The following is a 20,969-nucleotide window of genomic DNA, read 5'->3' as shown; positions in this document are numbered from 1 at the left end:
TGAACAGACTAAATAAAACACTCTATCTTCATAGAATTTACTTAAGGAACCCAAGAAAAATTAGCATACAATGGGGTAGACATCTGTTAGCTAGGAACCCCGATCAGACTTGCAGTGGAAAGCCTGTCAAACTTCAGGTAGCGCTCTTCAATGAGGTGAGAATGGCTACACTGGCTGCAGAAAAGATGTGAGATTTTTACCATCCAGAGCCTGGATCCATGTGTGTTTTATTTGTTTTAAAGCCCACACCATGTATCAGCATATATAATCCTCAGACTTATGTGATGAAGACCAAGATATAAGGCAATTAATTCTTTGTGTGCTAAACACTCAAAATGAAATCTTTAGGTCTTAAATAATCTGGTGTGCTTAGTGACAAGGAACAGAAAAACTGAACTTCTCTGTTTCTTTTGAGGGTGGCAGAGATGCCACTGCGATTGCTGGGACAGCTTTACTAGACTGTGTAGTAAACAAACACAAACAAAACACTTATGTACAAGTCAGAGGAGAACAGACTATAGTAGGGGAAGCAATGACCACAATCCAGCTGCAGAGATGCTCACAAAACTTGATCCCTAGTGACACTGATGGGCCTCTTTCAAACGTCAGAGAGCTTGTGACCAACTATCATTAGAAGATTCGGTTATTATGATCAATGTATCTGATACTATTTTGAAAGTCTCCGTGAAGTACTCAGCTTTTGTAAAGATCTAACCTTTCATTTGACCTCAGAGTGGAACACACTGAACATAAACTAATATAGTCTATTTTTTTTTTTTAGTACAGTCTATTTTAAAGTGAAATCCCATCTCATTTCAAACATGTACTGTTTATATTACGTGATCCCCTCGACCCTCCTAAGAACATGATTTGACTCAGGTTCTCACCTTCTCCCGAAATGGCCGGCTTGGCTGCTGGGGAAGCTACTCTCTTTAGACTAGCGGGACTTTCTGAAGAACCAGAATCCATGCTGAAAGAGGTGGGAGGAGAAAGTATTTTAATTTTTATCTTCAAAGACATGAATACAAATGACACTGATTTTCCTTTTTTTTTTTTTAAAGAGCTGCTTAATATTTAAAACTTTGAAGCATCTACAGCTGTACAGCTGACACAGTTGCACTTGGCTAAGTTAAAACACTTAACAGCGCCACAGAGGCATGAGTCTGAGCTGCATTCTTGTTTCTCAGCACTTGCTACATAGCCAACGTATCCATCTAGTTCAAAGCAAAGATAGATGCTCTTCTAATATTTTTGTTATTTTTATCTTCTTGAAGCTCCTAACCTGTTTTGAACACCTAGGTGATTGCAATAATTGAACTACAACCTTTATGTTAAAGGATCCATGCTATAAGGTTCATAATCCATTCTTTCAATTATTTCCCCAAATGCATTGAGCCTGTAAGTATTCATGTGTATCTTACATAGTACTGAGTACTAGGCATGATCACCAACAAATCCACAAGAATGTTCCAGGCCTCAGAGTAGAAGTCCTTCTTACATAAGTCACTGGAACACAAGATATGCAGGCTTCCACCAATGAAGGGGGGGGCGGTGGTGGAGAAAATGACCTCTTATTTGTCAGAGGCTGTCTTCTCCAGATACGCACTCTAACTTCTGCAGTTAGAGGATCCAGAAGACACCATAATCCTGCAGTCCCATCTGCGAATCTTAATGAACGCAAGCATAATTTCATGCCCAACATTGTTTTCATCTAACAGAAGCAGACAAACACAAAAATACCTTGTGGATTTCCTTATGGGCCCTGAAATGAGTTTCACGTAAGACTTGGGGAACCAACCCTTCTGACCTTGGACTTCTCCAAACCACCACATGTCTTGCTGTTCCAGGACGGTGATGACGTCATTTTTGTTAAAATTTAAGTGGTTGTCTTTTTTGGCTCTCCAAGGATACAGGGCTTGTGCTTGTAGCCCTTCCACCTTCTCACCCTTGTGTGGAAATACATAAAGGACCTCTCATTACTCTGTGATCGGTTACCGATGCAGGCGACATCAACACTGGCACGAACACTCCTTTCCAGCAAGCGCACACAGGCACACACAGCCACAAAGGGCCCTGCTTCAGTGCAGCATGGGTGCTGGATGCTTCCCTGGTTCCTGGTGATCTCTCATTTTCAAAAGGAGAGCCCAACACCTGCCAGCCTATTTGCAGGGGCACTATCTGGCCATCCAGAGCTGCCTCATTAAACAAGCCAGGAGGTCATATTTCTTTTGGGGCATCTGGCTGTGTGCCTTTGACATCTGGTTCTGTTTTAACCTCCAAGGTGCCCAGGCCACCCCACCATCCCCATTTCCAAATGGATTTTGGATGTTGGGTGGAAGATTCATACCAAAGTGTAGAAATCTTGCGAAATCTCAAAGGATAATGAACTGCTGGTTTAGGTGGACAAAGGAAAATATGCCCCACATTGGATTGTTTGAGCTCCTGTTTTAGAGACCCAGGGGTCTGGCTGGCATAAATCTGCTGTGATCCACTACATACATCTACATGCAAAGAGGGGTTACAAAGAGGAATAAAATGCCACCTCTGCCTCCTCCAAATAATTTAGGCTAAAAGACTTTATTGACCATATGGCACTGGAAAAAGGGACAGTACGGTATCATTAGCAAAGACTTCACAATTAGCGGGCAAGAGAGAGACACACACAATGATATATACCACTTGGCAGAACGAGATCTACTACAAAGAGGCTCCAGCTATTCACTGTGGGAACAGAGAGAAAAGAGGGATGAATTCTGCCCAGGGGCCATAGGGACAGTTTCACAGAGGAGGCAGCACTGGAGTCAGGCCTTGAAGGGCGAGGAGGATTTTGAGAGCTAGGGCTTCGGAGGAAGGGCACTCCGGGCCGAAGGCACAGCACAGGCAACGGCCTCGGGGTGGCATACTGCAAAGGGTCCAGGAAGAGGAGCACAATCCTGGGGTGCGTGGAGCCTAGTTTCATGGAGGGGTGCAGTAGGAGATGAGGCTGGAAAGGTAGGGTGAGGCATTTATTATCTTTTTTAAAAAACTGTAACATAAAATCATTACAATATCTTAAGATGATACTAAGAAAATTACGTCAACTTTCAAGCATATACGAAAATGGACAGGAACAAAAAGATGATGCTCAAAGGCAGCTCATTTGGAACCAACTTGTACCTATCTTTAAGACAGTTTCCTATTGACACTCCTGGGTCCTCCTGGGTCCTCACTTTCTTGGACCTTCGAAGTCCCTCCTCCCTTCCATCTCGGCTGCACACTTCTTCAGATCCCCCAGATTCTCTGCCTGTTTTTCTCCCTCGGGCTCGCAGGAGCTCCCCGACCCCCACAGCCCACCAGCTCACAGCCCTTCTGTGCTGTCCCATCCTCCCAGCTGCATCCATCCATTCCTCTGCCAAGCCTGGGCCCCAGCCTTGTTGACCTTTCCCCACTGACACTTTGGAATAATCCAGCCTGGGGCTGGACAGAGCCTGGACTCGGGGTTGGAACCCCATGTGTGTCACTGATTTCCTGACTTTGGCCAATTGTTTAATTCCCCATAGGACCCAGCTTCCACGTTCTAAAAAGTGGATATAAACTATCTTCGCCTACCTAGCAGTCAGCATCTCCTACTCCTTCCCAGGTCTCAAACACATTCTTCTTACCACACTGAATGCTCTCTACCCTGATCACCAACCCCAGTCCCTGCAAAGAACCCAGCAGGGACAGAAGCAAAGGGAAGGGAACATCTCTGGCTGGGAGCTCCTCCTCTCAGGTGGGGAGAACACACACACATGCTGCGGATTTTCCATTTTCTTACCCTGTTCTCTTTTTTTGAAGATCTCACATGTTTCCTCAGAGCTGATCTATGTTCTCACTGCCTGTCGCACGGGACCACCTGGTGCCCTACCTTCACCCTGAACGCACCTAAAACTGAGCTCCTCTCTCCAACTAAAAATCACTTTCTCTCTGTGCCCTCCTTGTTTCTCTCGGAGGTCAGATCCTTCTCTCAATCCCAGGCTGCTTTGCTTTCCTTTGGCTCCAATAGGAGTGTGACTCCGTCCTGCTTAGCTGTCGCTGCCGCCCGATGTCCTCTGCTGGCACCTCCCCACGCACCTGCTCAGAGCCTGCATGCCTCCTGTTGATCCCAAGTCAGGGACTGTCCCTGACCCCCAAATGCCTCCCACATGGGCATTTGCTCTGTCTGGTTTGATTAATGTATAGATGTTTCATTCCTTTATGTTCATTGCATTAAGTAAACTACTGCTTTATCGTATGGAGTAGTAATATTCAGAATAACGATCCTTTCAGAAACACTTTCTTAGGAGGGCACTTAAGAGTTTCCCATTCACCTGTAATCAAGCCTTTCTGATGTATACTTATTGGTCTCCCCAGATCGACAGGCCTAAGTTTTTCCTGAAACACTCTGATCTCCTACGTTAAAGCCTCTCCTCACAGCATTTGCTGTCTGACAGGCAAGCCCATTCTACTTCCTAACAAAATCTACCCATGGTATAAGATACTACTTCTTCAGCGAAGCTTCCTGGTCAACCTGTGCAGGAGATTACCCACCTCTGAACTCCCCAGGCTCCTTAATGCTATTGGGAAAATGTGAACTGAATCCACACTGCCACCTGACCCAGATACACAGAAATAACACTGTCGATAAGCACTTGGCCAAATGTGCTCGTACTGGGTACTGCATGCTAGGTCTTCACACTCCCACTGACTGCTTTTACCTGGCCTAAAACGGGAGATGGAGAGGAGCCAGTGGCCGTGGCTGGAGTAAACGCTGATCTCTGCCTTAGCTGGCCAGCACTGGGAACAGTGAGTGAGGGCTGGGCTGCCCATGCGTCCCAGTTGTCGGTTTCTGGCTTCTCATTCGTGCTGGTGGGCCACCTGGAAGGAAAGTTTGCCACCATGAGAAGCAAGTACTTTCTATGCGCCAGCTTCTCACCTACGGCAGGTGTAAAGCCAGTACGTTTACAGGGCTTTCTAAAGATGAGAAACAAGACAGCAACGAGCCTCAGGCAAATTACAGTAGTTGCTCTAAATCTTCATTTCCCCATTGATAAAACGGAAACAATATTCTGTCAATTTGTTCGTTAGAAGGGTCTCATGAAACATGGGATAGGGACTCGTTGCAACTGTACCAGAGAAGCATCCTCACATGCCATTATTGTCACTGTTAAAAATGATAGTGCAGTCAGCAAAAAAGACGTAATACACCACATAATAAAACATGCCAGCTTGGCAGCTGGCACTTAACACCATTTCTCTGTCCCCTTCCATCCCACAGCAAGCACCAGGCCACATGCCTAGCCACCAGGGTAATGACAAGCGGTATCCTTAAGGCAACCAGTCGTGCTGGGTCTCAGGGATGGTTTAAATTTTGTAATTTTTATAATGTTAATACAACTGTGTGAATGCAAATATAAATGTAATGTACTTTTTACATCTTTATAAGACATAAACATATTTGGAAATCAAGATAATTCCTTTGAGGGGTGCCTGGGTGGCTCAGTCGGGTAAGCATCTGACTCTGGCTTGGTCATGAGCTCACAGCCATAGGATCCAGCCCCATGTTGGTCTCTACATGGGGTGTGGAGCCTGCTTAAGATTCTCTCTGATAAAAATAAAAATATAATTCCTTTGTTAGATGGTACATCCTGATTCTGGGTTTGGAAAATAAGATGTCCATGATTAAAGCAGGAGAACTGCACATCACACATGTATTGCAGAAGATTCACAATGACCAGATCCACAGCAAAACAAACTCCTAGAAAACATGGTGTTTGTCTTCTATGTTAGTCTGAGCTTCAGTTTATTTTTTTAATTTTTTTTTATTTATTTATGATAGTCACAGAGAGAGAGAGAGGCAGAGACACAGGCAGAGGGAGAAGCAGGCTCCATGCACCGGGAGCCCGATGTGGGATTCGATCCCGTGTCGCCAGGATCGTGCTCTGGGCCAAAGGCAGGCGCCAAACCGCTGCGCCACCCAGGGATCCCTAAGCTTCAGTTTAAAAAAAGCCAGAACTTTTGAATCAAGATTAAGACAGGAAGGGAGTCTTTCAACTTGGAATCATGCTAATGGAAGACTACTTTTTAACAGAGATTAGATAGGGAGGACTTTTCTTAGCACCTGCAACTGTTTGTATGAAAACAGGAATATGTAAAACTTGCTATTCCTTACATCCTTCCCTCTACTTCCTCTGCCCCTGGTCACCATGCTCCTTCCTCTACTCTACATAAGCCTGTGATCTTTCTCTAGCCTTACGTCTTGACTCCTTGCCTTCTATTTGTTTCTTCTGAATAATGATTAGGCTTGAAAAAGAAAATTAGGGGCGCCTGGGTGGCTCAGTCGGTTAAGCATCTGCTTTCGGCTCAGGTAATGATCCCAGGGCTGTGGGATGAAGCCCCGCACCAGACTCCCTGCTCAGTAGGGAGCCTGCTTCTCCTTCTCCCTCTGCTGTTTCCCCTGCTTGTGCTCTCTTGTCAAATAAATAAATATTTTTTTAAAAAATTAAAATAGTTCTTACTCAAATCCCTCCTACTTGAATGCTCGTATGAACTACTTTTAGACGACTGCACACATAGATCACAGTCCTCTAACTGGAAGCGTGGGCAGCAGTTTCCTCCATCATTTCAAACCTCTGCTTACACACAGTTTTTAATGCCATTTCCTGATGACCAGGGGTGCGGCCAAGAGCACACGTCTCTTCACTTCCCAGTAAAGACCGATAACCGATGACAGAGGAAAGTTTTAAAGGAAACAGCTTTCTATCTTATTCTAAACCACATGACTGAATTCAATTTCTGTTTTTGACCAGCAGAAAAAGTGCTGTTTGCATGCAGGAAACAACTGTTTGCTGACTGCCCTGGATGTCAAGTGAATTATTAGAGAATGATATTTCTCCATTTCTTCCACAGGAAGGAAAGATATAGACAAATTACTGAATGCAACACGATGACAGGCTTGACTTCGTTCCTCCCAGGACACACCAGTGCGGAGCAATGAGAGAATGAAATCCAGCTCCGTGAATGTAATCCAGTGTGCCAGCAGAGTGGTCAGAGAAAAGGGTAAGGGAAATGAGCCCACTCCTTAACGCCAGAGGTACAGCCCAAACCCATAAAAGTACTTTAAAGAGATTACTGAGCCAGGAGATCCAAAACCCCTCAGAGACGGCGTGCCTACACGTACGTGGAGCTGAAGTCAGCCCAGCTGTTGGGGGTCGTGGAGGGCTCCGGAGCGCTCACTGCCACCGGAGCGGGGGTCTCACGCACGGCCAGTTTGGGCGCAGGGGCAGAGGTGAGGTCGGGCCCGGGTTTGACTGGAGCGGGCACCTCGTTTTCTGGGATTTTCTCTGCGTAGTTAGCAGGGAACCATCCCGTCTTTCCTTTTAATTCTCCTCCAAGCCAGCCCGGTTCTCCAGTTTGGCTTTCATCCACCTGCAGGGAAGTCACAAAGTTTAACTTAAAAAGTGGCCCTACATCAACCCCTCAAGACACCAAAGGGCTCTACCAGGACCAAGCCCTGAGCCAACGACCCCATCGGACTGATACACCCCACGTACGCCTCTTCACCCTCTTTTAGTCTCTGTGTCCAGGGAAATGAACCCTAAACATGAACCCTGAACAAAGAGTTTGTGTTGTAAAGCAGGTTTCTCATTCTTTCTGCTTTTTAAGCACCTCCCCCCTATCCTTTTCTAGCAACAGCAATTCAGATAGAGCTGAAAGTCCTCAGGCCCACAGTTTACATTTTTAGAGTGACTCTGAATTGGAAAGTGATTGGAGAGACTCCATCACTCATCATGTAATTATTAAAAAATAATTTGACTTGGGTTTATTATTTAAAGCTTAATCAGTACTCTAGAAATCTCTAATAACGGAGTAGTATTTGTTTAGCACAGGGATCAGAAAGATAAAAGCACAGTCTTAGATGGTTTCCACGGGAAGCCAAGCTGATGTTAAGCCATTTAAAAGCTCCATAGATACATGATGAGAAAATCAAAGAAATAATTATTCATGGCCACAGTCAACTTTATTAAGGTCTTATGTTGTTTTTTTATACAAACTTAACTTTAATATTACAAAAGTGCACAGGAGAATTCAGAATTCTGCTGTTTAATTCTAATTTAAAAGGATCATTCAGAATCACCAGAAAGGTTCTACCTATCTTTATGAGTTACCCCCACTATTTTATGAGCAACAGGAAGATGACTTTGGAGGAAAATTATGTTCATTCTTAGAAAACCATTTTCATTACTATATCAAATATGGGTCTATCAGAGACCTTCTCTTATTCTTATTCCTTAATATATGCTGCCTGAGGAGGTAAAACGTTGAACACTTCATCAGACATTAATGTTGCTTTTTAGAAATCACAGAAATGAGTAGGGAGGATCTTAATAATGATTTTGGGAGGGGGGGAAAGGGCAAAAATACCGGCTTCCTAACTCATTCAAATATATAGTAAAAAATAAATACAATAAAATAAAAAATAAAGGCCCAAACTACAGAACCAAACATCTACTACCTGTATTCAGTGCAGAGTAAGTGTAATGCTTATTAGCATACCTGAATTTTAAGCGTGCTTGAGGTGGGGTGGAAAAAGCAGAATACATGGCTTACCACTTAAATCTACATCTTATTCACAAAATGTTCAGTAAGTAGAAGATGCCGGCACTCTGCTCTACCTTAGGGGAGGGACCCTTATTGTCAGGGGTAAAAGCAATTTTTGAAACTGAGAATTCTCCAGAAAGGAGTTCCCCGAGATAAAGAGCAATATTGCTTCAGAGCTGCTATTTTTCTCTTTGCAGTTCTGATATTCTTACTAACGCTTACATCAGATGTGAACACATTAGCCACTTTTCATTCAACTCCCCCACACTGTTTTGTGCTTACGTTCCTTTTTCTGGGCAGCCCCAACTGTTTCTCTAGATGAGGATTTAAGATGACATTTTTTTCCACTGGGATTTCATGCTAAATGCAAACGGCTAAATGCCTTTGTTTCTTCATTTATACTTATTGGTGATATTATGACACATTTAAATATTGCCACAGCTTTGCAGTGGGAACAGCTGTTTCTAGGCCAGATTGTGCAGGGGAGGGGCTCCCCAACTCCCCGGCAGGTTCAACAGTCCCGCTCCCAGCCGCCCCCTCCACTCACTCTATGACCCCAGGTGATGTCAGGCAGGAGTGAGTGAGGAGCTTGAGCCTAATTCACTACCGTGAGCCTGACAGTGACTTAGCCTCAAGATGGAGACATGTAACAATCAAGGGTAGGGCTCAGCAATTAGATTGGTCTAGTCTGAATACTAGTTCTACCATTTATTAACTGGGTGACTTTGGGCAACTTTCACCTCTTGATGCCTCAACTTTTTCATCTGTCAAATGAGGATAACAGTACCTGTCTTACTATGGTAGCAATGAGAACTGTGAAGTATTTAAAACACTGCCTGGCATATGACCAGTGTTTACTGATGTATTTTTATTTTTTATTTTATTTTTTTAAAAGGCTTTATTTAGGGCAGCCCCGGTGGCACAGCGGTTTAGCGCCGCCTTCAGCCCAGGGTGTGATCCTGGAGTCCCGGGATCTAGTCCTGCGTTGGGCTCCTTGCATGAAGCCTGCTTCTCCCTCTGCTTGTGTCTCTGCCTCTCTCTCTCTCTCGGTCTCTATGAATAAATAAATAAAAGCAGAGACACAGGCAGAGGGAGAAGCAGGCTTCATGCAGGGAGCCCAACGCAGGACTCGATCCCGGGACTCCAGGATCACACCCTGGGTTGAAGGCAGGTGCTAAACCATTGAGCCACCTAGGGATCCCCTGATGTATTTTTAAAAGCTATCTCTCCTGGGGCTCGTGGGTGGCTCAGTGGTTGAGCATCTGCCCTTGGCTCAGGTCATGATCCCAGGGTCCTAGGATCGAGTCCCACATTAGGGTCCCCTGCAGGGAGGCTGCTTCTCCCTCTGCCTATGTCTCTGCCTCTCTCTGGGCCTCTCATGAATAAATAAGTAAATAAAATCTTAACAAAAAAATCATAAGAAGGAGCTATCCCTCCTGTTGTCCTGCTCTGAATTTGTACTAGAGCTCTCACTTGGGCTTTTGTTCCATTCTAAGAGCCTGGTCTTTACCCTCACTTTACATAACAATCCATGGTTCTCTGTATGGGGTATTACTTTGCTCCAGGAAACTGCCTGGGAGCCCGGGCCCTGTGGCTTTGCCTTCTTATCAGCAGCAATCCTTTAGAGGCTGGAGCTCAATCCTTGATCATGGCCTGTCTGGAATGTCTACTGGTCTATCCATGTAGGACCTCCTCAAATGTCAGCTGCTTTACTTATATCCTATGTTTTACGGTCATTCTCTTGAGACAAAGGGTCTTACCTGGCTAATTAGACTTCTGGGACTGATATATGGAATTGGCTCTGAAACTCTGAGGAAAGGTCCTGCCCTGTGGGCAGGTCTAGCTTGTACCCCAGGTAGCTGCTCACACCCAGCCCTGTTCCCTTGGTAAGAGAGAAAAACATGCTTCACTGCTGAAAGGTGTTTGTACACTTTGGAGGCAGAGAAGGTACCACATCAGCCTCTTAACTGTGCAAACAAGAGTTTCTCCATCCTTCAGGGTAATAGTGAAACTAGGGTTTCCGTTTTAACCAAGGAAATTCACTGGTCAATTCTGACCAAAAAATGGTCTTAATTAGCTGGTTTTGTTTTTATAGGAATCCATTCCTTTTAATGAGTAACTTAATTTTAAGATTCAGAGGATATAAGAAAAATTCACTTGGAACACTAAATTAACCACTTAGAAAAAGCACAGAGGTTCTCATATGAAAAGGAGAACTAAAGATGCCTGGGTGGCTCAGTGGTTGAGCATCTGCCTTCAGCTCAGGTCATGATCTTAGGATCCTGGAGTAGAGTCCCATATCAGGATCCCCAGAGGGAGCCTGCTTCTCCCTCTTCCTATGTCTCTGCTTCTCTGTGTCTTTCATGAATAAATAAATAAAATCTTAAAAAAAAGAAAAAGAAAGAAAGAAAAGGAGAAATGTATCTTCCTGAACTAAGGAAACTTTACCCAAAATGCCAATCCAATTGTGGAAAAACAGTACATAAGATCAGGATAGAACAAGAAGAATGAGGCATACAAATTGCAGCACAGCTGGCTAGCAAGTGAACTTTAACATACAAAAAGTAGATTCAAAAAAACAAAAAAACAAAACAAAACAAAAACAAAAAAACAAAAACCAAAAAGTAGATTCATCTATTGGTGGCTATAAGTCAGGGGGATCTGAATGATTAACAACATTGGTCTTGATACAATTTCATTTAAGCAGCCCCATTGCACCACCTCAAAGCATTTGGGGTCATTCTAGTAGAATAGTCAAAAAGGGAAACACAGGGTAGCCCCGGTGGCACAGTGGTTTAGAGCCGCCTGCAGCCCAGGGCGTGATCCTGGAGACCCGGGATCGAGTCCCATGTCGTGCTCCCTGCATGGAGCCTGCTTCTCCCTCTGCCTGTGTCTCTGCCTCTCTCTCTCGCTCTGTATCTCTCATGAGTAAATAAAATAAAAATCTTAAAAAAAAAAAAAAAAGTGAAACACAAACCCCAGATGTTGTGTCCATGTCTCAAATGTTACAGATCTACAGACTGTTAATATACATGGTATGCTGGGAGGCTTGGATGCAATGATCAAGTGCACATAGGAGCCATGAGGTTCAAGTACATATGGCTGAAGCCTGATAATATTACATCTCATGGCTGTGCTATCCGTTAGGTAGCATGAATATATCTAAAATCTCTGACCCTGTCACAAAGAAGTGAAAGAGAAATTTCCTCTCCTTTCACCAGCATGACGCGGAACAAGGAGAGCAAAGAGATTTAAACTATGTACCAACTCAGAGCAGGTTGTGTGGCTGCTGAGATGTGTTGAGGAGTATTAGGAGCAGCACATGGTTCACGCAATCGACAGTTTAGAAATAAAAGTTTTCCCCAAAACTTCTGGAAGTTACAACACTAAAATTGTTTTCTAAAGCTCTAATCTGTAGGTCGTCAAATTTTTCCTCCGTTGTAATTGCTCAACTCTGCCCTTGCAGCACAAAAGCAGCTGTAGGCAATATGCAAATGAATGAGTCAGGCTGTGTTCCAATAAAACTTTATTACAAAACAGGCAGTGGGCGGCATCTGGCCCACTCCTGGAATCGAATGTGTATTGGTCCCTCAAAACAGTGAAGATACTATTGTTACAAAACATGCCCACCTCAGATGTTGAGGTTATGGAACTCAAAGGAAGACGAGAAAGAAAAGGTACTGACTATATAAAAGAAAAAATCTCAATCAAGAGAAAACAAGGAAAAGCAATGAATTTAATGTTACAAGAATAACACCAAATTAGAAGATCAACAGAGTCAAATGAACTGGCTGATGCTGACAATCGCTAAAGAAGTGTCCTTTTTTTGAGATATTTCTTTTCTTTTTTTTAATTATTTATTTATTTATTTATTTATGATAGTCACACAGAGAGAGAGAGAGAGAGGCAGAGACACAGGCAGAGGGAGAAGCAGGCTCCATGCACCGGGAACCCGATGTGGGATTCGATCCCGGGTCTCCGGGATCGCGCCCTGGGCCAAAGGCAGGCGCCAAACCGCTGCGCCACCCAGGGATCCCTTTTTTTTGAGATATTTCTAAGAGGATATGTTTCAGAAATGATTTAGAATTAGTCTTGACAGGAAAAAGGCATTAGGATAGATCAGTGGTTCTCAAAAGTGACTGCCTAACAGAACCACTTGGAGAAGATTTTGAATCCTGTTTACGGAGTAAAGTTCCTAGAGTCTCGAGGGGTGAGCCCTGGAATGCTGATTTCTTCTGAGCAGCCTGAACAGTTCTGATGTACTCAGTTCTGCACCATCCAGACCTGCTGAGTTACATGATCAGCCTGTGCTCTGAAGACAAACTTCAACAAAATGGCAGTGAGCAAAGGTCTTCTTTTTTTTTTTTTTTTTTAAAGTAAGCTCTACACCCAACATGGGGTTTGAACTGACAACCCTGAGATCAAGAGTCGCATGCTCTTCCAACTGAGCCAGCCAAGAGCCTCTCTTCTAATTTTTAAAGCTTTTCCCATACATTATGGATGGCAAATTTGATTTATTTGCCCTCCAAATACCGGAACCTCCAGATCAGAAGACAGGCCATCAAAGTTCACAGCTGTCAAGGTCAAACTCAATTAAGAAGCTTCCATTAGGACACCTGGGTGGCTCAGGGATTGAGCATCTGCCTTTGGCTCAGGGTGTGATTCCTGGTCCTGGGATTGAGTCCTGCATCCGACTCCCTGCAGGGAGCCTTGCTTCTCCCTCTGTCTGTGTCTCTGCCTCTCTCTGTCTCTCATGAATACATAAATAATTTTTTTAAAGATTTTATTTATGTATTCATGAGAGACACACAGAGAAAGGCAGAGACACAGGCAGAGGGAGAAGCAGGCTCCATGCAGGGAACCTGATGTAAGCCTCGATCCCGGGACTCCAGGATCACGCCCTGGGCCAAAGGCAGGCGCTACACTGCTGAGCCCACCCAGGGATTCCCCCCCATAAATAATTTTTTAAGGAGCTTCCATGAAGAAGGTCTTCCCTGCATATGAGTCCATTCTCATTCCTTTCCTCTTAAATTCCTAGCAAAGTTAGAAGCATTCACTGAGAACATCAGACATTGTCTTTTCAACGTGTTTCTCTCTACTTTTCAAAAAAGATTTTAAACATATGAATGGCAGATATCATTTTATATTTCTTATATTATAAACAATATACACTGAGGGGGGCACTTGATGGGATGAGCACTGGGTGTTATTCTATATATTGGCAAACTGAACACCAATAAAACATAAATTTACAAAAAAAATAAACAATATGTAGAACAGGACACTATATGGGTACAAACTTTTTTTGTTAACCGTGGGGGAAAGTATTTTTAGACAAAACTGGACTGGTAGTTAATTTTTTTCAAAAAAAAAAAATACATTTTAAAGTTCCCTCCAAGACTGCCTACATTAAAAAAGGAAAGGTTAGGGGATCCCTGGGTGGCTCAGCAGTTTTAGTGCCTGCCTTCGGTCTGGGGCGTGATCCTGGAGTCCCGGGATCGAGTCCCGCATCGGGTTCCCTGCATGGAGCCTGCTTCTCCCTCTGCCTGTGTCTCTGCCTCTCTCTCTCTCTCTCATGAATAAATAAATAAATAAAATCTTAAAAAAAAAAAAGGAAACGTTAGACTTCTGAAATCTAACCAAAATAGTCTGCTAATTTTCAAAGAAGTTTGAGAAATCTGAGAATCCAATGATTACTGTGCCCAAAAAATAAGTGACCTTTTGATTATTATCAATCACCAAGAGATTGATAGTAGTCTTCTACTACATATGTTCACGATGTTTCTTAACCTCAAACTTCAGGGAATAAAAAAATTATTACTATCACATGTCAATTTCCACATTTCCTGTGCTGATTGTTAACCTCACGAAGATAATATAGTTGAATGCCATTTGGGGTATAATGCTGCACTGTGTAGTAGAAGAAGACATTGCCGCTATTCCTTTGGCAAGCCAGTATATTATGACCAGCCGCACATTCCATACTTCATTACATATTTGGGATGTCTGAGATAAAACAAACACCATTCCAGACCTGGGTATTCATTCTCTGTTATACTTGTCAAAGTTGGATTTATTTTTAGCTTTTCTTTAAAAATTACAAATGTTGGCCCATTTATAAATAATACAAAATGAAAATACAAAACTACAAAAAATTAAACATAAAAGCCCCTTCTTTACTGCCCAGCAGTAACCAATGTTAATGGTTTCGTGTCTCTATTTCAAGACTTTAACCACACACATAAAAACATTCACATATACACATAATTTTTTAAGCAAAATGCAATTATACTGTACATATTATTTCTGCTTTTTCTTTTTTCACTGGTGAGCTTATCAGTATGTGTAGATCTGCCTTTTTTTAACATCTTAATCATACTGTTTAGCTATATCATAATTTATTTAAGCATTCCCTGACTTATATGGCCCCCCCTTTTTTTTTTTACCAAGATTACAGTGTACATTTGTGTACACACAAATTTGTGCATATGCCAAAAAACATAGGAAGAGTAACAGAATTTCTGGGTCAAGGGAAGTAAGAATTTTTAATTTTAATAGGTACTGCCAAATTGCTTTTCAAATAGTTTAGCCAATACAACCGTGCTGACAGTGTGCATTTCATTTACTTTCCTACACTCTTGACAAAGCTGGATATTACCAAATCTTTAAACTTGCTTGGGTGAGAAATGAAAAATGCTATCTGGTTTTTTAACTTGCATTTCCTGATTACCAATGAGATAAAGCCTCTTTTTGTATATTTTTAAAATCATACATTTTCTTCACGTGCGAATATCTCTTCATATCCATGGACAACTTTTCTAAGTTTTAGGTTTCTTTCATATTAACTTTTAGGAGTCTTTATGTTTTGCAGTATACAAGTTTATTTTATATTGTCAAATCTGTTCATTTTTATCATTTATGGCTTCTGATTTTAACTCAGAAAGGCATTTCTTTGCTAGAAAACTATTCCTATATTCTGCTTAAAAAATTTTTTTTTATTAAATTTATTTTTAAGTTTAAACTACTTGGAACTTATTTTTGTCTGTAGCCTGAGATGGAGACTTAACCTTATAATTTGCCAAATACACAGCCTTCAAGTCAGTCCTTAAATGGAATCTAGCAAAGAGAAATCTGGTACACAAACTTTTATACCTCTATTTTGTTTTTTCTTAAGCACAACCTACTATACAAACTCAAAACATATTTTTACTGCCACGACAACACCCAAAGATATGTGTACTTACACAGAATTAAAGTGATTTAAAAGAAAACATTTAATAAGATGCAGACTTCCTGACAGTTACACAGACTTACCCATTCCCCTTTAACCTCCACCAGGAAAGCAAAGGTTTGAAAGCAAGGCAAAATATGTTTAATGAATGTTTTATTTTTACAGCACATCTAAACTCTATTCATCTAGTCAAACTGGTGGTTAACTAGCTATTTTGAGAAAAAAATACCATTGTAACAAGACTATGTTTCCAAAAAATAGCAATATTTTCTCATTAAAGTATAGAGATCATCTATAACACTTCCTTACTGTAATATCTGTAACACTTCCTTATCTCATCTCAAGAAGAGAACACTACTTTCCTGTACATTGTGTTGTAACAAAATCCAGTTTCAAAAACACCGGGCTCTTTTTTTGTTTCAGTGTTAAAAAAGACTTTGTAATGAGGCCCTCTGAGGTCACATTGTACTTTCATAGGTTTTAGATTCCTGGTTTGGTATTTTTATATATTTTAAAACAATTCATAGGCTTTACAAGCCATGGTATTTTCAAAGATGAGGCAGGACAAGTAAAACCACTTCAGGCCTTTAGAAAACAGCGTAGGAAAAGTCAGTGGTGAAGAAAGAAGGTGCCTTACAAAACTGTCTGTGTGTACAGAGTGCTGTGCCCACACCAAAGAGAAACCAGCAGTTCTTTCCGTAAAGAATGAGTAAGGCTGGCACCCAGGCATTCACAAACTGTTTGCTGAGTGAAGGCTGGACTGTATTTGAAGAGGGTTTGTATTGTTATGGAGATTCTGACTTCTAAAGAATCTGATATTTGGCCTTGAGTCCCTATTTCAAGCCCATAATAATTTGAGAAAAAAAAAACAGAAAAAAAGGGGAGAAAGGATTGAGAGCTCTGAATATTGAACATACTGTTCTTTCTATAGATTTTGGCTCATTAAGGATCATATATTCCCCACCCAGGGATCTGATATATACGTGCAAGATGAATGCATGAGTAATAGTATAATGATCTGTGCATTACTCTGTTACTTCCAAGATACCTAATACTGGTACAACAAGCAGGTTTGTCTCACTCATAGTTCTTTTAAAATATGAAACGATGCCCTTCTTTAAACAAACAAAAAATGCCACCAACAATACAAAGTTTGACCACTTCTATGACTGTTAATCCTTATTAACTAGATAGAAGAACTGTTTTCTTTTAGATAATTATTTAAACCAACCACATTGCTTTATTCTTTCTTAAACTATAGTTTGAGTTACAATTACACAAATATATTTAACTGTTACTATAATTAAAGGAAATGAACCCTGACAAAGCAAAATTCTGAACTCTTTTATCTGCTTATTTATGGAGTAAGAAGGCAGATTAACTGTATGTACTTCATGACTCTTCACACAATTCAAAGATGACACAACTAAAGGGGAAAAATGATTCACTGACCCAAAAATACAAAAGTTATCATTGGCAATTGTGAAAGTGATGATAAAGCATTTTGCATTTAAAACCATCTCTTAAAGATTATTCATAGTATAATAAGTAGCAATCTAAACTCTAAATTACCAGACTCTTACAGATTTAAAAACACACTAAGGCTGTGATTAGCCATTTTCTTTAACATCTCTATCTTAAAGTGATGCTAGGATATATTTCTAAATATCATCTTTCATTCTAATAGAAAAGGAAGATTGAGCCCCTACTTCCGAAACCCTGGATTTCACACTTGGCGCCAATTTCGTGCTGTCAAAATGCAAGAAGACAGATGTTAATCACTGATAGAGATCACACCTTGACCACAGTCTTTCTTACCATTACTATGTCTCCAGGCTGGATCGTGATCTCATCATGACTTCTGGATTCGAAGGGATAGAGCGCTCGGTAATACACCACCTTTACGTTCTCCTGTGCAGAAATTGTAAGTGGGCCTTTTTCTATTTACAAAACAGTGGGGAGAAGGAACAAAAATCAAGCATTACATGGAACACATATGTATAATAATAAGCCAAACCACTGACCTCTCCCTCTACTGATGGCCTTAACAACTGAACTATTTCATCTATTCCAGGAATTTCTGAAGCACATACTTCATGCCAAAGGAGAGCCAAATCTGATGTCAGCAACTGAAATCTATCAGAAAGTTCACTAGCTGCCGCTCCATGAACAAAGGCCATCCCAATGCTGAAGGCAGTGAGGCTGCCTTAGGTCCCTGGAGAACTCCCTCCTGGCTGAGGCTCCAGCAGCACACATCTGTAAAGCATCAAGACCCCTCTCCCCCACCCAGGGTGCAGAGTACAATGAAGCAGTTAGAATGTGGCCCCCAATCTGAATCAGCCAAAAAGAAAACTCCTTTGGCAGGAAGCAAAGAAGCACAACTTTCCACATTAACAGACTTGGAAATGTCAATGTCTCAGGTCCCTAAAGCAATCGTATAAAATGTTAAGTGCTGATTTCCCCAAAAATGATTATTATTGATAATCCCCAGTGAAGTAAGTCTTCCTCCACATCCCTCATGGGTGGGGAAATGAGTCTCATGACAGACTTTCTAGGAAAATACTTTAGATTTTAAGTAAAAAAGTTTTAAAAATGCATGCAAGCAGAAGACATTCTGATTTCTGATTAACTTAATGGTATCCAATTGCGGCCCCCTGAACTGGTTTACCCTAGAACTGTACATAGTTAGCCACACATCTATTTTCTCTGAAAAGCAGTGAGGGGAAGGTATTATCTTCATGTAGTCTTCAAGTGGATAATGTACAACATTTCCCACTGACCACAGGAAAAAGAAACCCTCATTTTATATGAGGAGGAAACATAAGGAATTTAAACTAATTGCCTAAGATCGAGTCCTGGTGAAATTATTTTCATACCAAAGAAAGCATTAAAACATGTATTTGCCTTGCCAGCCTGGACTGCAGGTATTTGGATGTGGGGCCCAACTCCAAACCCCACTCCCATCCCTGCCTACTGTGAACAGGAAACAAACCCTATGCAACAGTGTGCTTCTTTCTTTTCTTTCTGCATACCAATAAAAAGCACACTGATGACCAAATAAAATCGATATAATTTGCCATGCAGAGGAAAAGACAATCACTTTCTTCAGCTCAGTCATTTTCTGTGAAGCTGTACAGTATTATACAGCCACACAAGAAATCTCAAAAATACATTCAGGTTGCATCTGATGGAAGAGATCATGTTTTCTAGCATTTTCGAGGTCTTTCACTTATCATGATTTAAAGAGGCCAATTACAATCAAAGGTAAAAAAAACAGTCACAGTTTTCAAAAGGTCAAAAACGTGGTTTTATGCAGCATCGGCTAAAGACAGATCAGCGTAGGCAAGGGGAAAAGGAGCCAATTTCCGTGCCTGAAACAGCCCAGTAATTCCCAGAGAAAATTGCAAACTGGAGAAGCAACAGGTTCTTTCCAAATCTGGCATACAGGTTTCTGCATGGGGCTTGGGAAGGACATTCTTGCCACTTTTGTCTGCAAAGGCTCTGGATCCCAGCGTGAGAGGGACCAAAGGCTGGCGTGGTGGTGGAAGATTATACAGGCAGGTCATGAGCTCACAGAATGAGTATCTGCACGACTGAAAAAAGGACACTGGCATTCTCATCCCTCTCTAGGAAAGGAGCCAAGACAGGGCTGCCTAGGTATGGGAATTCCTCAGGACGATCTGGTGGAGAAAACTTATTTGCTACAATGACTTTTGGGCCCTAATACCTGTGGTGGACCAGGGTGCCTGGACAGCTGGCTTGGCTGGCTCTTGATGCTGGTGGAAAAGCCGACTCATCTTGTCTTGCGTGTCCAGTTTGCTTTTTTCCTCACTGTCCTTCTTTTTGACACTCTCTTCCCTTCGGAGTTTTTCTTCATCATGGATCTTCCTTGGCCGCTGATGCTCATCGTCCTGCTGCACATGCTCAATCCACTGCTTGTCCCTCTCCTGAGCTCGTCTGCCAACAAAATGCTTGATTACAGCTAGCAAGCAACGCTGGTTTAACACTGCTACGGGGTCTTTGCACTAAAAAAGCTCCATCTAGTAAATGTGATGCTACACATAGAGGGGATACTGTACTTCAGATGGAGCAATCCGAGTCAATAAAACAAAGGCTCTCAGGGCTCCGATTCTGAGTGAGATGAAATCACAGGACTCAGAAAAACAGAAGATTTCTGATGTATTTTACCAAGTGGTTACAAGAATAACAAAAAGATTTCTCGATGATAAAACTGGTATTTCACTGCAAAATACCCATAACACACAGGAACAAACGAGATAAGAGAGCTCAGCCAAATAAACACACATGTAGCTCCCCAAAGCTGAACGTGAAAGCAACAGATTTGTCTGAACCCTTTAGGTAGCGGCCATCGATATTAGACAATAGTCTCTGTGCCTTTCTCTGAATCTGACAACTTTGTGTTTATCAAAATAGTTGATGGAAAAGGACAAGTGCAATTAAATCTAGGCCCTGAAATCTAAGACGACCTCAACCTGAAACCCACAGGACAAGACTGGGGATGATTTTTCTCTTGGTGCATGGCAGTCTATAAAATCAGTAAACATTTTAAAGAAACTCACGTGCAAAAGGGATACAATGATAGTAATAACTAGTCCCTCCTCAGACATTAACTCCATTACCCTTCACGCCAGGGGGCCAGGTCCTATTAATGTCCCCATTTTTACATGGGAAAAAAATGAGGCAGAGATATTAAAAGGCTTGTCCAAGGTCACACGACCACACTTGCCTGGGGTTCAATCCCAGGCAGCCCGGCTCTAGGCTCCACACCCTGAACTGCTATCCTGTGACATGGCCAACGCACAGAGGTCATCTCCTGGAATTAGAAAACTGCCAAAGGAATATAATATAAACAAATAAAACTTGTATTTGCCATTTAAAAATATTATATTTATTTCTATCCTGTATGAATGTGAAAATTTAGCGGTAAAATTCTTAACTTACATCTTTCACATTTTACTTACTTTCAAAACATCTCTTAAGAAAGCACAAAAAAATTTTTTGAAGGAGTCCCCTACCTATGTTGTCATTCATAACAACAATAAAAACACAATAGATTTTGCTTAATATTTGCTACTAATAAAAGTCATCATGTATAGTGTATAACCATGTAATTTCTGAA

At 41.8% G+C, this 20,969-nt stretch overlaps 1 protein-coding gene across 8 annotated transcripts in view; it reads right to left on the bottom strand.

Annotated features, from left to right (window-relative positions):
- The window catches only part of ITSN1 (intersectin 1), a 215,769-nt gene that overhangs the window by 66,261 nt on the left and 128,539 nt on the right, over positions 1 to 20,969 (bottom strand). For 5 of the 8 annotated variants that reach the window (XR_007407674.1, XM_049104747.1, XM_049104748.1 and 2 more), the window contains exons 18-24: positions 19,557 to 19,786; positions 17,648 to 17,769; positions 15,913 to 15,927; positions 7,178 to 7,425; positions 4,716 to 4,875; positions 1,741 to 1,946; positions 888 to 970 (exon numbers count right to left, since the gene is read on the bottom strand). Coding sequence is in view for 7 of the 8 variants with exons in the window: in XM_049104747.1 (XP_048960704.1) it covers positions 888 to 970; positions 1,741 to 1,946; positions 4,716 to 4,875; positions 7,178 to 7,425; positions 15,913 to 15,927; positions 17,648 to 17,769; positions 19,557 to 19,786 (1,064 nt within the window). In the remaining variant the exon portion in view is untranslated. The remainder of the gene's footprint in view (positions 1 to 887; positions 971 to 1,740; positions 1,947 to 4,715; positions 4,876 to 7,177; positions 7,426 to 15,912; positions 15,928 to 17,647; positions 17,770 to 19,556; positions 19,787 to 20,969) is intronic. The other 3 variants (XM_025449776.3, XM_025449779.3, XM_035709477.2) reach the window with 1 other exon arrangement.

This window comes from Canis lupus, chromosome 31 (assembly GCF_003254725.2).
Source record: "Canis lupus dingo isolate Sandy chromosome 31, ASM325472v2, whole genome shotgun sequence".
In the NCBI taxonomy this organism is placed as follows: domain Eukaryota; kingdom Metazoa; phylum Chordata; class Mammalia; order Carnivora; family Canidae; genus Canis; species Canis lupus.
This window is presented reverse-complemented; position numbering and strand designations above follow the sequence as displayed.